Source organism: Moschus berezovskii, chromosome 21, assembly GCF_049115385.1.
Source record: "Moschus berezovskii isolate FMDL1 chromosome 21, NW_MosBer_1.0, whole genome shotgun sequence".
Classification (NCBI taxonomy): Eukaryota; Metazoa; Chordata; class Mammalia; order Artiodactyla; family Moschidae; genus Moschus; species Moschus berezovskii.
This window is the reverse complement of record NC_142480.1, coordinates 47,177,221-47,192,809: the sequence shown is the minus strand read 5'-3', so window position 1 is coordinate 47,192,809 and position 15,589 is coordinate 47,177,221. Positions and strand designations below refer to the sequence as shown.

The window sequence follows — 15,589 nt, the reverse complement described above, 5'->3', positions numbered from 1 at the left end:
ACATCCATTGACAGGTCAGTGAGTAAGATGATGTGGGTGTGTATATGTACACATAGGGGATAGTATGTAGCCATTAAAAAGAATGAACTCTTGCCATTTGGGACAACACAGATGGACATTCAGTGGTTTATGCTGAGTGAAACAGAAAAAGACAACTCTTATATCATCTAACTTATATGTGGACTCTTACAGAGAACAAATTTATGGTTGCTAGCTGAGTGGATGCAAGATGCTTAAAGGGAGTCAAAAGGTACAAACTCCCAGTTATAAAACAAAGAAGTCATGGGGTTGTAATGTACAGCATGGGAACTGTAGTTAGCAACTTCCAAATATGCAGTACTGTATTACTAAGAGAGTAAATGTTCAAAGTTGTAATTACAGGAAAAATTCTGTAATTATATATGGTGACAGATGTTAAGTAGATTTATGGTGGTAATCATCTTGCAATATATGAAAATTTTGAATCATTATGTTGTGCATCTGAAACTATAATGCTGTGTATCAAATTCCTCATTAAAAATAAAAAGATAAAAACACTTAAAAAACTGACAAACAGCTGGGTAACTGTAAAAGTTTTTTTCCTTCTTGGAATTTCTCTAAATACATAGGACTATTTTAAGCACAAGTTATAAAACTGAATTGTAAAGGATATAATATATACAACCATAAGCTATATGGCAACTATAGCATAAAGGATGGCAGAAAGTAAAATGGACCTACCTGAATCCAAGGCTTCTACATATTAAACTAAGGGTTATAATATTAGCTCAGTAGACTGAGAAGTGAAGGATATATTTAATAATCCCAAAATGTACTTAGTAATCCCTAGAGCAATTGGTGTACCTTAAAAGCTAATAGATATATTAGTATAATGGAATTCTAAAATTTAATAAATTATACAAAGCCAACAGGAGAAAACAATAATAGAAAAAACAGTCAGATGGTAGCTCCAACTCTAATCATCAATACTTTACTTAAATTTAGTGGACTAAACACTCCAAGACAGATCTTCAGGATGGATCTTGAAAAAATAATCTGAACTACATGCAGTCTACAAAAGACACACGTAAAATACAAAGATCAGAGAGGTATAAAGTGAATGGGTGGGAAGAGATATGTCATGGAAACTGTAACTATAAAGGTTAGTTCAGTTCAGTTCAGTCGCTCAGTCGTGTCTGACTCTCCGCGACCCCATGAATCACAGCACGCCAGGCCTCCCTGTCCATCACCAACTCCCGGAGTTCACTCAAACTCATGTCCATCGAGTCGGTGATGCCATCCAGCCATCTCATTCTCCGTCATCCCCTTCTCCTCCCGCCCCCAATCCTTCCCAGCATCAGAGTCTTTTCCAGTGAGTCAACTCGTCGCATGAGGTGGCCAAAGTATTGGAGTTTCAGCTTCAGCATAAGTCCTTCCAATGAACACCCAGGATTGATCTCCTCTAGAATGGACTAATTGGACCTCCTTGCAGTCCAAAGGACTCTCAAGAGTATTCTCCAGCACCACAGTTCAAAAGCATCAATTCTTCGGCGATCAGCTTTCTTCACAGTCCAACTCTCACATCCATACATGACCACGGGAAAAACCAGAGCCTTGACTAGACGGACAAAGTAATATCTCTGCTTTCTAATATGCTATCTAGGTTGGTCATAACTTTCCTTCATGGCTGCAATCAGCATCTGCAGTGATTTTGGAGCCCAAAAAAATAAAGTCTGACACTGTTTCCACTGTTTCCCCATCTATTTCCCATGAAGTGATGGGACCAGATGCCATGATCTGCGTTTTCTGAATGTTGAGCTTCAAGCCAAACTTTTCACTCTCCTCTTTCACTTTCATCAAGACGCCTTTGAGTTCCTCTTCACTTTCTGCCATAAGGGTGGTATCATCTGCATATCTGAGGTTATTGATATTTCTCCTGGCAATCTTGATTCCAGCTTGTGCTTCTTCCAGCCCAGCGTTCCTCATGATGTACTCTGCATAGAAGTTAAATAAGCAGGGTGACAATATACAGCCTTGATGTACTCCTTTTCCTATTTGGAACCAGTCTGTTGTTCCATGACCAGTTCTGACTGTTGCTTCCTGACCTGCATACAGGTTTCTCAAGAGGCAGGTCAGGTGGTCTGGTATTCCCATCTCTTTCAGAATGTTCCACAGTTTATTGTGATCCACACAGTCAAAGGCTTTGGCATAGTCAGTGAAGCAGAAATAGATGTTTTTCTGGAACTCTCTTGCTTTCTCCATGATCCAGCTGATGTTGGCAATTTGATCTCTGGTTCCTCTGCCTTTTCTAAAACCAGCTTGAACATCTGGAAGTTCATGGTTCACACATTGCTGAAGCCTGGCTTGGAGAATTTTGAGCATGACTTTACTAGAGTGTGAGATGAGTGAAATTGTGCAGTAGTTTGAGCATTCTTTGGCATTGCCTTTCTTTGGGATTGGAATGAAAACTGACCTTTTCCAGTCCTGTGGCCACTGCTGAGTTTTCCAAATTTGCTGGCATATTGAGTGCAGCACTTTCACAGCATCATCTTTCAGGATTTGAAATAGCTCAACTGGAATTCCATCACCTCCACTAGCTTTGTTCGTAGTGATGCTTTCTAAGGCCCACTTGACTTTACATTCCAGGATGTCTGGCTCCAGGTGAGTGATCACGCCATCATGACCATCTTGGTCGTGAAGATCTTTTTTGTACAGTTCTTCTGTGTATTCTTGCCACCTCTTCTTAATATCTTCTGCTTCTGTTAGGTCCATACCATTTCTGTCCTTTATCAAGCCCATCTTTGCATGAAATGTTCCGTTGATATCTCTAATTTTCTTGAAGAGATCTCTTGTTTTTCCTATTCTGTTGTTTTCCTCTATTTCTTTGCATTGATCGCTGAGGAAGGCTTTTGTATCTCTCCTTGCTATTCTTTGGAACTCTGCATTCAGATGCTTATATCTTTCCTTTTCTCCTTTGCTTTTCACTTCTCTTCTTTTCACAGCTATTTGTAAGGCCTCCTCAGACAGCCACTTTGCTTTTTTGCATTTCTTTTCCATGGGGATGGTCTTGGTCCCTGTCTCCTGTACAATGTCACGAACCTCCATCCATAGTTCATCAGGCACTCTATCTATCAGATCTAGTCCCTTAAATCTATTTCTTACTTCCACTGTATAATCATAAGGGATTTGATTTAGGTCATATCTGAATGGTCTAGTGGTTTTTCCTACTTTCTTCAATTTCATTAATTGCAGACAAAAGAGACATCAAGACAAAGAATAGTACCAGAGATAGTGAGACACTTCATAATGATAAAAAGTCCTATAGGAAGACATAAGGATAAGTGTGTGTGTATCTAATAACAGAGCTTCAAAATAAATGAGACAAGTACAACATGGTTGGAGATTTTAATACCCCCTTCAGCAATTGATAGAATCAGATTAAAATATCAGTAAAAATACATAATCACAACACCACTGTCAACCACCTTACCTTACTTAATGTTTATAAAACACTTTATCACATGTCTACAGAATATTTATTAAGGACACTAATAGGTTCACCAATATGCATCATGCTGGGTCACAGAAAAGATTCAGTAAATTTAAAATAATTGAAATCATACAGAGTCTATTCCTCCAGGCACAGTGGAATTAAATCAGAAATTAGTAACAATAAGGTAATTAGGTATTTAGAAACTGACAATATATTTCTAAATAGTCCATGGTTCAGATAAAGGAAATTAATCAAAGTATATTAAAATTGTGGGATGCAAGCAAAACAGTAATCAGAGGGACATTTATAATTAGAGGAAAAGCCCTAAAGTTAACATCTTAGGTTTCAGTTTAAGAAACTAGAAAGAGACAAAGTAAACCCAAAATAAGTAGGAAAGAAGTAACGTAAGAGCAAAAAAATGAGGAAACAGTAAAGAACTACTAGAAAAAATTAAAGGTGACAAAATGATGGAGTAGAAGGACTTGAGTGCATCTCCTCTCATTGAAAACACCAAAATCACAACTAACTGCTGAACAACCTCATCACAGAAGGATTGGCACCTACCTAGAAAGATACTCTATACCCAAAGACCAAGAAGAACTACAAGACAGGGAGGATGTAATCAAATCCCACACCCGCAGAGGTTCTCCCACAGGAGTGAGGTCTGAGCCCACGTTAGGCTCCCAGCATGGGGGTCTGTCATTGAGGGGAGCAGCCCCCAGAGCATTTGGCCTGAGTGCAGGAGCTCCACAGGACTGGGGGAGACAGACTCCACTCTTGAGGGCATGCACAAGGTTTTATGAGCAGTGGGGCCCAGGGCAGAGCAGTGACTCCATTAGAGCCTGAACCAGACCTACCTGCAGGTCTTGGAGGGTCTTCTGGAGGGTGGGGGTCGGCTGTGGCCCACTGCTGGGGCAGGAACACCAGTGGTGGAGGCCCTGTGGTTTATTCCTCAGCTGAGCTCTCCTGGAGGTCACCGCTTTGGCACTGAGACCTGTCCCCACCCAGCAGCCTGCAGGCTCTAGTGCTGGGACCCTTCTGGCTTTCTTGGATTGGAAGAATCAATATTGTCAAAATGACTATACTGCCCAAGGCAATCAAGTTGAGTTCAATCTCTCCCAAATTACCAATGGCATTTTTCACAGAACTAGAACAAATTTTTAAATTTGTATGAAAACACCAAAGACCCCAAATAGCCAAAACAATCCCAAAAAAGAAAACCAGAGCTGGAGGACTCAGTCTCCCTGATATCAGGCTATATTGCGAACCTATAGTCATCAAAACAGTGTGGTATTGGCACAAAAATAGAAATACAGATCAATGGAACACGATAGAAAGCCCAGAAATAAACCCATACACCTATGGTCCATAATCTATGACAAAGGAGGTGAGAAGATACAATGGAGAAAAGACAGTCTCTTCAATAAGTGGTACTGGGAAAACTCTCAGCCACATGTAAAAAATGAAATTAGAACATTCTCTAACACCATACACAAAAACAAAACTCAGTGGATTAAAGACCTAAATGTAAGACCAGATACTATAAAAGCCTTAAAGGAAAGGATAGGCAGAACATTCTAAATAAATCACAGCAATATCTTTTGGGATCCACTTCTAGATTAATGAAAATAAATACATGGGACCTAATTAAACGCTTTTGCACAGCAAAGGAAATCATAAACAAAATGAAAAGACAATCCACAGAATGGGAGAAAATATTTGCAAATGAAGTGATTGACAGGGATTCATCTCCAAAATATACAAATAGCTAATGTAGCACAATATCAAAAAAACCAAACAACCCAATAAAAAGATGGCCAGATCTAAATAGACATTTCTTCAGAGAAGACATACAGATGGCCACAAAGCACATGAAAAGATGCTCATCATCCACTAATTATTCAGTCGCTCAGTCGTGTCTGACTCTTTGCGACCCCATGAATCACTAATTATTAGAGAAATACAAATCAAAACTATAATGATTTACCACCTAACAGTAGTCAGGAATGTTCATCAAAAAGTCTTCAACAATACATTCTGGAGAGGGTTTGGAGAAAGGGAACGCTCCTACACTGTTAGTGGAATGTAAATTGGTACAGCCATTATGCAGGTATCAGTTCAGTTCTGTCGCTCAGTCGTGTCCGACTCTTTGCGACCCCACGAATCACAGCACTCCAGGCCTCCCTGTCCATCACCAACTCCCGGAGTTCACTCAAACTCATGTCCATCGAGTCGGTGATACCATCCAGCCATCTCATTCTCTGTTGTCCCTGTCTCCTCCCGCCCCTAATCCCTCCCAGCATCAGAGTCTTTTCCAGAGAGTCAACTTGACGCATGAGGTGGCCAAAGTATTGGAGTTTCAGCTTTAGCATCAGTCCTTCCAATGAACACCCAGGATTGATCTCCTCTAGAATGGACTGGTTGGATCTCCTTGCAGTCCAAGGGACTCTCAAGAGTCTTCTCCAGCACCACAGTTCAAAAGCATCAATTTTTTGGTGATCAGCTTTCTTCGCAGTCCAATTCTCACATCCATACATGACCACTGGAAAAACCATAGCCTTGACTAGACGGACCTTGGTTGGCAAAGTAATGTCTCTGCTTTTTAATGTGCTATCTAGGTTGGTCATAACTTTCCTTCCAAGGAGTAAGTGTTTTTTAATTTCATGGCTGCAATCAGCATCTGCAGTGATTTTGGAGCCCAAAAAAATAAAGTCTGACACTGTTTCCACTGTTTCCCCATCTGTTTCCCATGAAGTGATGGGACCAGATGCCATGATCTTCGTTTTCTGAATGTTGAGCTTCAAGCCAACCTTTTCACTCTCCTCTTTCACTTTCATCAAGAGGCTTTTTAGTTCCTCTTCACTTTCTGCCTTAAGGATGGTGTCATCTGCATATCTGAGGTTATTGATATTTCTCCCGGCAATCTTGATTCCAGCTTGTGCTTCTTCCAGCCCAGCGTTCCTCATGATGTACTCTGCATAGAAGTTAAATAAGCAGTACATATATACAACCTTGACGTACTCCTTTTCCTATTTGGAACCAGTCTGTTGTTCCATGTCCAGTTCTAACTGTTGCTTTCTGACTTGCATACAGGTTCCTCAAGAGGCAGGTCCGGTGGTCTGGTATTCCCATCTCTTTCAGAATGTTCCACAGTTTATTGTGATCCACACAGTCAAAGGCTTTGGCATAGTCAGTGAAGCAGAAATAGATGTTTTTCTGGAACTCTCTTGCTTTCTCCATGATAAAGCAGATGTTGGCAATTTGATCTCTGGTTCCTCTGCCTTTTCTAAATCCAGCTTCAACATCTGGAAGTTCACGGTTCACATATTGCTATGGAGGTATAGAGGTTCCTTAAAAAGCTAAAAACAGCTAATATATAATCCAGCAATTTCATTCCTAGGCATATATGCTAAGACAATCATAAAGTATACATGCACCCCCATGTTCATTGCATCATCATTTATAATAGCCAGGACATGGATGCAATCTAAATGTCCATTGACAGAGGAATGGAAAATGAAATATTATTTAGCCATAAAAAATGAAACAATACCATTTACAGCAACATGGATGGACCTAGAGATTATCATACTAAGTGAAGTAAATCTGACAAATATTAATATCATATCAGCTTCTATGTGAAATCTAAAAGAATGATATAAAGGAACTTATTTATAAAATATAAACAGACTCAGACTTCAAGGGAGAGGAATAAATTAGGAGTTTGGGATTAACAGATACATACTGCTGTATATAAAATAGATAACCAACAAGCTCCTATGGTATAACACAGGGAACACCACCGAATATTCTCTAATAACCTATATGGGAAAAGAAGCTAAAATGAGTGGAGATATATAACTGATCCATTTTGCTATACACCTGAAACTAATACATTGAAAATGAACCACACTCCAATATTTTTTTAAAAAGATATAACTGAATCACTGCTGTATACCTGAGACTGACACAACATTGTAAATCAAGTATATTCCAGTAGAAAATAAAAATTAAGAAATATTAAAAAGAATAATAAAAATTTTTAACAAAACTGGTAAATAACGCAACTAAAATAATCAAGAAGAATGCAAATCACCAATATCAGGAATGTCACAATAAATTTGACCATTTAGATGAAATGGATGAATACCTTAAAAACTGCCGATACAGTTTACCCTAACTGACATGATTAAGTCATAACCTTAGAAAGTCCATAGTAAAGAAACTTTTTGTCAAAATGTTTTCATGATTTTTTTTAATAAAAAAAAACTAAATAATTTCATTGAGGAATTCTGTCAAACATTTAAGGAATAAATAATGCTAGTCTTACAGATAACCAGAAAACAGAGCTGAGACATTTTCCAGCTCATTTTTTGAAGCTGTTATTATCCTGGTACTTAACCCTGACAAAGGCATCCCAGGAGAAAGTTACAGCTCATTACCCTCAGGAACACAGACGCGGAGATTCTTCACTGAACAGCTGACCAGGGAAGGTGTGTCAGGAGAGCACCCGCCCCAGGGCCCTGCTCTCTGAGCAGTCAGGCCGGTGGGCTGTGAACCTGAGGCTGTTCTGCACCCTCCACCCCTTGCCACGCACGCACCAGGGCAGAGACTCACATGGAGCTGACCCTGCTGAGCCAGCACTGGCCTGACAGCAGAGGCTCCACCACAGCAGAAGCCCAGACTTGTCACTATTCCCCACTCATCCTCTGCCCAGATCCCCCGACCCTGCCTGCCACACCTCCTGGGGTGTGCTCCTGGCCCGACAGCTGGTGTAGATGGTCTCTGCCCAGCCTCTCGGGAAAGCCTGGCCTGAGCAGTCACAGCCAAGCTTGTGTGCCTCGGCTCCCAGGCCTGGAACAGCAGCAGCTCCTTCTGCTGGCTTCTGCCCTGGCCCAGAGTCTAGTACCGTCCATCTGCACCAGGGAGGCCAGGCCTCTTCCTTGGCACTGTCCTCAGCACTTCAGCAGAAGCGCGTCTCGGCAGCACAGTGCTGCATGTGGAACGGTCCCTCCTGGGAGAACTCCCAGAGGCTACCTGTTGTCCTCCAGTGGAGATTTCATGTTGAGAGCTGTAGTGAATCACTGTCACTTCCAAGGAAAGTCACCTGCCTTTAGCTGTGGAGCCCAGTTCTTCCAGAGTCTCGGGCCTTGGACCCACCGACGTGCAGGGCAACGTGGCCATAACTTCTCACCAGTCCCTGCTGCCCTGCTGGTGATTGCCAGGCCTCGGAAAAGACAGAAGCAGGACAGAACTGGGGAGGCAGCTCCTGGCCAGCTGTCCAGAACGACCCTGGGCTGGGGGGACAAGGAGGACTGGCCCAGTTTGCCCTGTGGGAACAGTTCCAGGCATAAGAGTTGGAAGGACAGGCTTCCAGCCCCAAGTGTAGGTCTTCTTTTGCTCCCATGGAACACCTGAATTCTGGTCCCCGTATTAGACGCTTAACAGAGGTCCTTCACTCTCCCACAGCCCCAAGTGGCCCACAGAACTCAGCCAGCAGAGCCAGGCTTGGCTGATAGCCGAACGCACTGCATACCTCTCGTCCTCAGCCCTCGCTCTCCCTGACCACCTTCCAGAGAAGCCAGGATTGGTCAGCAGGTCCATTGTCCCAGAATCTCCACGCCCCCTGCTGGATGCCCCTAGAGAACCAATTCCTACACCCACACCAGGCTTCCTAAGTGCTAATTCTTCCTGTCTTCCCTGTTGAGCTGCCCCTTCCATCACCTCACTAGCTGCCCACAGGGGCAGCCTGCCCAGACCAACAGAACAAAGACCCAGAACCCCTGAGGACAGCTGTGCCTCCAGAGCCAGGGGATGGCTCCAGTCCTCTCGCCAGGCTCACCCCAGCCTTACTTGGTCCTGCGCTCAAGACCTCTCATCCTGCCCCTTGGGTAACCATCTATTTAACTCTCAGCCCTGGCTGCCTGGCTCCCCAGGGAGCCAGTGATTCCAGTGGCACCCTCAAACCCACCAAGTTCATACCTCACTCCAGAAAGGACCCCCTGCTTCATCATCACCCTTTGGGTATCACTTCATCCTTTCTCCTGGATCCTTTGATGAAAGCAACATGATGAAAACAAAAAACAAGAAATTCCCTTATATCTTTTAAGATAAACTTGCCTCCCAACCCCCACCAGGATCTTCATTATATTTCCAATTTTGTACACATATTATTGGAATACTGAAGATGTTCTGTAAGGGTCTATCAAAGTACATAAAATCTTCATCCTAGAGCTTTTTTGCCTCCAGGGTGTTCAGACCTTTTGTACACTGTGGAGTGAGAAACAGCCCCCTTCACAGAGAAGGGACAAGTGCCTGCTTCTCACCTCAGGCCAGAAATGAAATAATCTGGCCTGAGGTGAGAAGCAGGCACTTGTCCCTTCTCTGTGAAGGGGGCTGTTTCTCACTCCGCAGTGTGGCCCTGGGTCAGGCCCCTGACATGCCCACAGGCGGGAGATGGCTGGGCAGACATTTGCTCCTGCACTGCAGGAACCCCTCACAGCACCCGCAGGAGCTTCGGCAGGAGCCTTCAGGTGCCAAAGATGTGGGTTGGGTGGTCCCATCGGGGACGCTATGATGTGTCGTGGGGGGTCTGGGTGCTTGGCTGGCGCTGTGACCGGCTTCTCCCACGAGCTCCCTGGGCTGCCAGGAGAGGCTCCGGTGGAGGGAATGTTCCTGGTGGGCATGGAGCCTGGTCCTGGGGTCTCCTAATGTTGCCATTGTCTGCCTTGCAGACAGACGAAGAGAAGCAACGGGACCTGCCTGTGGTGATGCCGGTTTTTGACAGAAATACCTGCAGCATCCCCAAATCCCAGATCTCTTTCATCGACTACTTCATCACAGACATGTTTGATGCCTGGGACGGTAAGAACGCGCGAGTGTATCCCTCAGTAACGGGGAGCCCACGTTAAGGCGCGCATAGTGCCGTTCTGACCGTAGAGGCCGTTCGGGGGCTCAGAGTGTGCAGAGGCCGAGGAGAAGCCAGGCGCTGTCAAGGAGGTCCCGGAGGACGGGGCGCCCTCTGCTCTTTCTCAGCTGCCCCCGGCTCCAGGGCTACCTGTTGTCCCAGTTGCAAAGATGAGGGCACTGAACACGGGGCTGCCGCTGGTCAAAAGCCCAGCATTCAAAACCACTTATGTTCTGAGGGAGCTCTTCCGCTGTCCGCTCCCCCAGCTTCTCCGCCTCCCCCGGAAGCTGACCTGAGGGCAGGCTGGTCTCTGACGGGGCCACGTCCCTCCTCATAGCCCTCAGCGCGTGGGCGGAGCCCCCTGGCAGGTAGAGGGCTTTTAGGCAAGGGCCCCTGCCGGGAGGCAGACCCACATCCGGTCCGGATCCGTCTGCAGGAGACGAGCCCATGTCTCAGTGCTGAGAGGCGGGGGAGGAGGACTGAGGTGGCGGAAGGCACTGGGCCTTGGGCCAGACTGCAGGCTCTGCTCACACTGCTGCTGGGCCCAGACCAGACGTGGCCAATCCCGGCCCAAGTTTTCCTCACGAGCTCGCTGCTCCTGCCACGTGCTGCAGGTGGAAGGGGACTGGATCGAGGAAGGGGGATGGGACGCCCAGGAGAGCCGGTCACGGCTGGGATCAGGCAGCCCAGGCCCCAGGGTGCCGATTAATGGTGATAAAACCGGCGAGCCCTCTTCGCTCCATCCGCCAGAGCGGTCAGCTGGTGACAGAGGCACGGTGGGCACTGAGCACAGATGGGGTTTCAGCTTATCCAGGCCGCGGGCTGTTCCATGTCTGCCGAGCACGGAGCACTGTCCCCGCCTGTCCGTCCGTCTCCTTGGAAAGCCTCCATGTGCACCCCGGGAAGGTGCAGTCTTATCACACCTCCCGTCTTTCTTGCAGCCTTTGTAGACCTGCCCGAGTTAATGCAGCATCTCGACAACAACTTTAAATACTGGAAAGGACTGGACGACATGAAGCTGCGGAGCCTGCGCCCGCCTCCCGAATAGCGCCGTACCCCTGTGGTCACCGGGGATTCCTGAGGCGGCCAAAGTTCCTTTCAGTATTAGCCGATCAGCGCCCCCGATGCACAGAGCCTGCGAGAGCACCCAGGGTCACCTTCCCTAACCACCACCTGATGCCATTGCTGTAGAGTGAGGCTTCATCCACTCACTGCGCCAGCCTGCTGCCGGGGCTCTGCAGAGAGTCTCAGAGAATGCGGCTTGCATCAGCGTCCGTCTTTCCAAACCTGAGCTCGGGAGGCCCAGCCAAGGACGCTGACAAGAGTTTCTGCTGATGACAGAGAATTTCTTGTTGCAGTTTCTTTTGATTATATTCAGCACTTAAGAACAGCAAATGGCAATCGGATCTTTTCCACATCATAGAAGGTGCAATCACTCACTTTGGAACACTACTGAAAGTGACTTCTCTTTTAAAATTAAACGGCAAATGAAAAAGACAAAGAAATTCTGAAGTTGATTATTAATATCAATTATTAAAATGTTTTATTTATTTTATTAGAAGTTCACTATTTTCTATGAATTTAAAAATACTTCAAAGCCAAAGCCAACTTTAGATGCCATGACCAAATTTACATGATCCATACTCATTAAAAATACGCATCACTTGGTGTCTAGACTTATTTTCATAATGCAAATTTAAAATAAATGATACATTTTTACTGCACTATAGAAATATTTGTGTATGTTATGTGTACCCAATGTTCATCGCAGCACTGTTTATAATAGCCAGGACATGAAAGCAACCTAGATGTCCATCAGCAGACAAATGGATAAGAAAGCTGTGGTACATATACACAATTGAATATTACTTGGCCATTAAAAAAGAATACATTTGAAACAGTTCTAATGAGGTGGATGAAACTGGAGCCTATTATACAGAGTGAAGTAAGCCAGAAAGAAAAATACCAATACAGTATACTAATATATATGGAATTTAGAAATATGGTAACAGTAACCCTGTATGCAAGACAGCAAAAGAGACACAGATGTATAGAACAGTCTTTTGGACTCTGTGGGAGAGAGCGAGGGTGGGATGATATGGGAGAATGGCATTGAAACATGTATATTATCATATATGAAACAGATCACCAGTCCAGGTTCAATGCATGAGACAGGTTGCTCAGGGCTGGTGCACTGGGATGACCCAGAGGGATGGGATGGGGAGGGAGGTGGGAGGGGGGTTGAGGATGGGGAACACATGTAAACCCATGGCTGATTCATGTCAAAGTATGGCAAAAACCACTATAATATTGTAAAGTAATTAGCCTCCAACTAAAATAAATTTTCAAAAAATTTTAAAAAAAATTTTAATGCAAAAAAAGAAATATTTATGTATGTTAGCCTTTTCTGATTGATGTTAATTGGGAAAACTGTTTTGAAATCCAAAACAGCACAATGGTTGTCTGAGGAGGCCTTACAAATAGTTGAGAAAGGGAAAGATATACCTACCTGAATGCAGAGCTCCAAAGAGTAGCAAGGAGAGATAAGAAAGCCTTCCTAAGTGAACAATGCAAAGAAATAGAGAAAACAGTAAAATGGGAAAGACTAGAAATCTTTTCAAGAAAATTAGAGATAACAAGGGAAGATTTCATGCAAAGATGGGCATAATAAAGGACAGAGATGGAATGGACCTAACAAAAAGATTAAGATCTCTAAACAGAAGATATTAGGAAGAGGTGGCAAGTATATACAAAAGAACTATACAAGAAAGATCTTAATAACCCAGATAACCATGATGGTGTGATCACCCACCTAGAGCCAGACATCTTGGAATGCAAAATCAAGTGGGCCTTAGGAAGCATCACTATGAACAAAGCTAGTAGAGGTGATGGAATTCCAGCTGAGCTATTTCAAATGCTAAAAGAAGATGCTGTGAAAGTGCTGCACTCAATAAGCCAGCAAATTTAGAAAGCTCAGCAGTGGCCACAGAACTGGAAAAGGTGTATTATTATTGCAATCCCAAAGAAAGGCAATGCCAAAGAATGTTCAAACTACCACACAATTGTACTCATTTCACATGGTAGCAAAGTAATGCTCAAAATTCTCCAAGCCAGGCTTCAATAGTATATGAACCAAGAACTTCCAGATGTTCAAGCTGGATTTAGAAAAGGCAGAGGAACCGGAGATCAAATTGCCAACATCCATTGGATCACAGAAAAAGCAAGAGAATTCCAGAAAAACATCTGCTCTGTTGACTCCACTAAAGCCTTTGTGTGGATCACAACAAACTGTGGGAAATTCTTAAAGAGAAGGGAATATCAGACCACCTTTCCTGCCTCCTGAGAAACCTGTATGCAGGTCAAGAAGCAACAGGTAGAACCAGACATGGAACAACAGACTGTTTCAGAATTGGGAAAGGACTATGTTAAGACTATACTGTCACCCTGCTTATTTAACTTACATGCAGAGTCCATCATGTGAAATGCCAGGCTGGATGAAGCACAAGCTGAAATCAAGACTGCTGGGAGAAATATGGATAACCTCAGATGTGCAGATGGTGCCCCTCTTAATGGCAGAAAGGGAAGAGGAACTAAAGAGCCTCTCGATGGAAGTGAAAGGGGAGAGTGGAAAAGCTGGCTTAAAACTTAACATTCAAAACACAAAGATCATGGCATCCAGTCCCATCACTTCATGGTAAAGTGATGGGAAAACATGGAAACAGTGACAGACTATTTTCTTGGGCTCCAGAATCACTGTAGATGGTGACGGCATCCATGAAATTAAAAGACACTTGCTCCTTGGAAGAAAAGCTTTGACAAACCTATATAGTGTATTAAAAAGCAGAGACATTACTTTGCCAACAAAGGTCTGTATAGTCAAAACTATGCTTTTCCCAGTAGTCATTTATGGATGTGAGAATTGGACCAGAAAGAAAGCTGAGTGCTGAAGAACTGATGGCTTTTGAACTGTGGAGTTGGAGAAGACTCTAGAGAGTCCCTTGGACTGCAAGGAGATCAAACCAGTCAACCCTAAAGGAAATCAGTCCTGAAGGAAGGACTGATGCTGAAGCTGAAGCTCCAATACTTTGGCCACCTGATACAAAGAGCAGACTCATTAGAAAAGACCCTGATGCTGGGAAAGATTGAAGGCAGGAGGAGAAGGGGATGACAGAGGACAAGATGGTTGGATGGCATCACTGACCTGACAACCACAAGTTTGAGCAAGATCCAGGAGATAGTGAAGGACAGGGAAGCCTGGCGTGCTGCAGTCCAGCGGGTCAAAGAGAGTCAGACACAACAACAGCTAGTGACCCCAGTAGAGCTCGAAAGGGCTCCTCTGTGCGCAGCCAGAGCTCCAACACTGGCTCTGCAGGCAGCGCCCCAACGTGAAAGAAATTGAACTTCACACCTATTTTTCCTAAAATTTTATACTTGAATTTCCAAAAGTCTGCCTTATTTTGTATACAGTGTTTCTGTAGAATATTCCCGATAAAAAACAGAAAATGGAATATTTCGTGAATTGACATTTTATAACTACTCTGTTCTCATCTGTATTTGGAGTCTTTGATTCCAGAAATTTATAATGGTTCTGTATCTTCACATTTTGAACAAGTTCTAGCACTGTTTTAAAAAAAAGTGACACGACATGTCAAAGTTCTTGCTGTTTCCTTTTAAACTTGTATGTGCTTTTTTTCCAGATAAAAATGAAATTAAACTATTTGTTTTAAAGAAAACATGTGTCTCCTTTGAAGTCTTATAGTTAAAATACTTAATCTTTTTCTCCATATAAATAAAGAAAATACCTTTTTTTATAAATAGTTAAATGACTTTTTCAGGTCACAAAGGGCCAGAATATGTTGAAGAATTCTCAGAGATACCTTTAATTCACCACTAGGTGCCCATTCAGAGAGATCATGTGCCCTGGAGGACTGGCAGAGGGGCTCCCAGGGATGGTCCTGGCTTCCTGATGCCCATTCAAGATGTCAGGGCACTCTGGAGGTCTGACAAGGCCAGCCCCTCAAGGGTCTCTCTGTCTAAGGAAACAAACCCCTCCTTTTCCTGTGTGGAGACAGGCGACCCAAGTTGGTAACTGTTGACTGATGTGGGAAGAAAGCCCTCTCCCCTCCAGGAAAGAAAAGAGAGTGATCCCACGAGGAACTCAACCGTCATGAGGCAGAGATGGTATAATCAGCAAGAAACTTTAGGATGAA

General features: G+C 43.9%; 1 protein-coding gene across 2 annotated transcripts in view; it reads left to right on the top strand.

Annotated features, from left to right (window-relative positions):
- Positions 1 to 15,106, top strand: part of PDE8A (phosphodiesterase 8A) — a 173,367-nt gene extending 158,261 nt beyond the window's left edge. For both annotated transcript variants that reach the window (XM_055417883.2, XM_055417884.2), the window contains exons 21-22: positions 10,207 to 10,336; positions 11,321 to 15,106. In XM_055417883.2, coding sequence (XP_055273858.2) covers positions 10,207 to 10,336; positions 11,321 to 11,427 — 237 coding nt within the window. In that variant the 3' untranslated portion in view covers positions 11,428 to 15,106. The remainder of the gene's footprint in view (positions 1 to 10,206; positions 10,337 to 11,320) is intronic.
- The last annotated feature ends 483 nt before the right edge of the window (positions 15,107 to 15,589 follow it).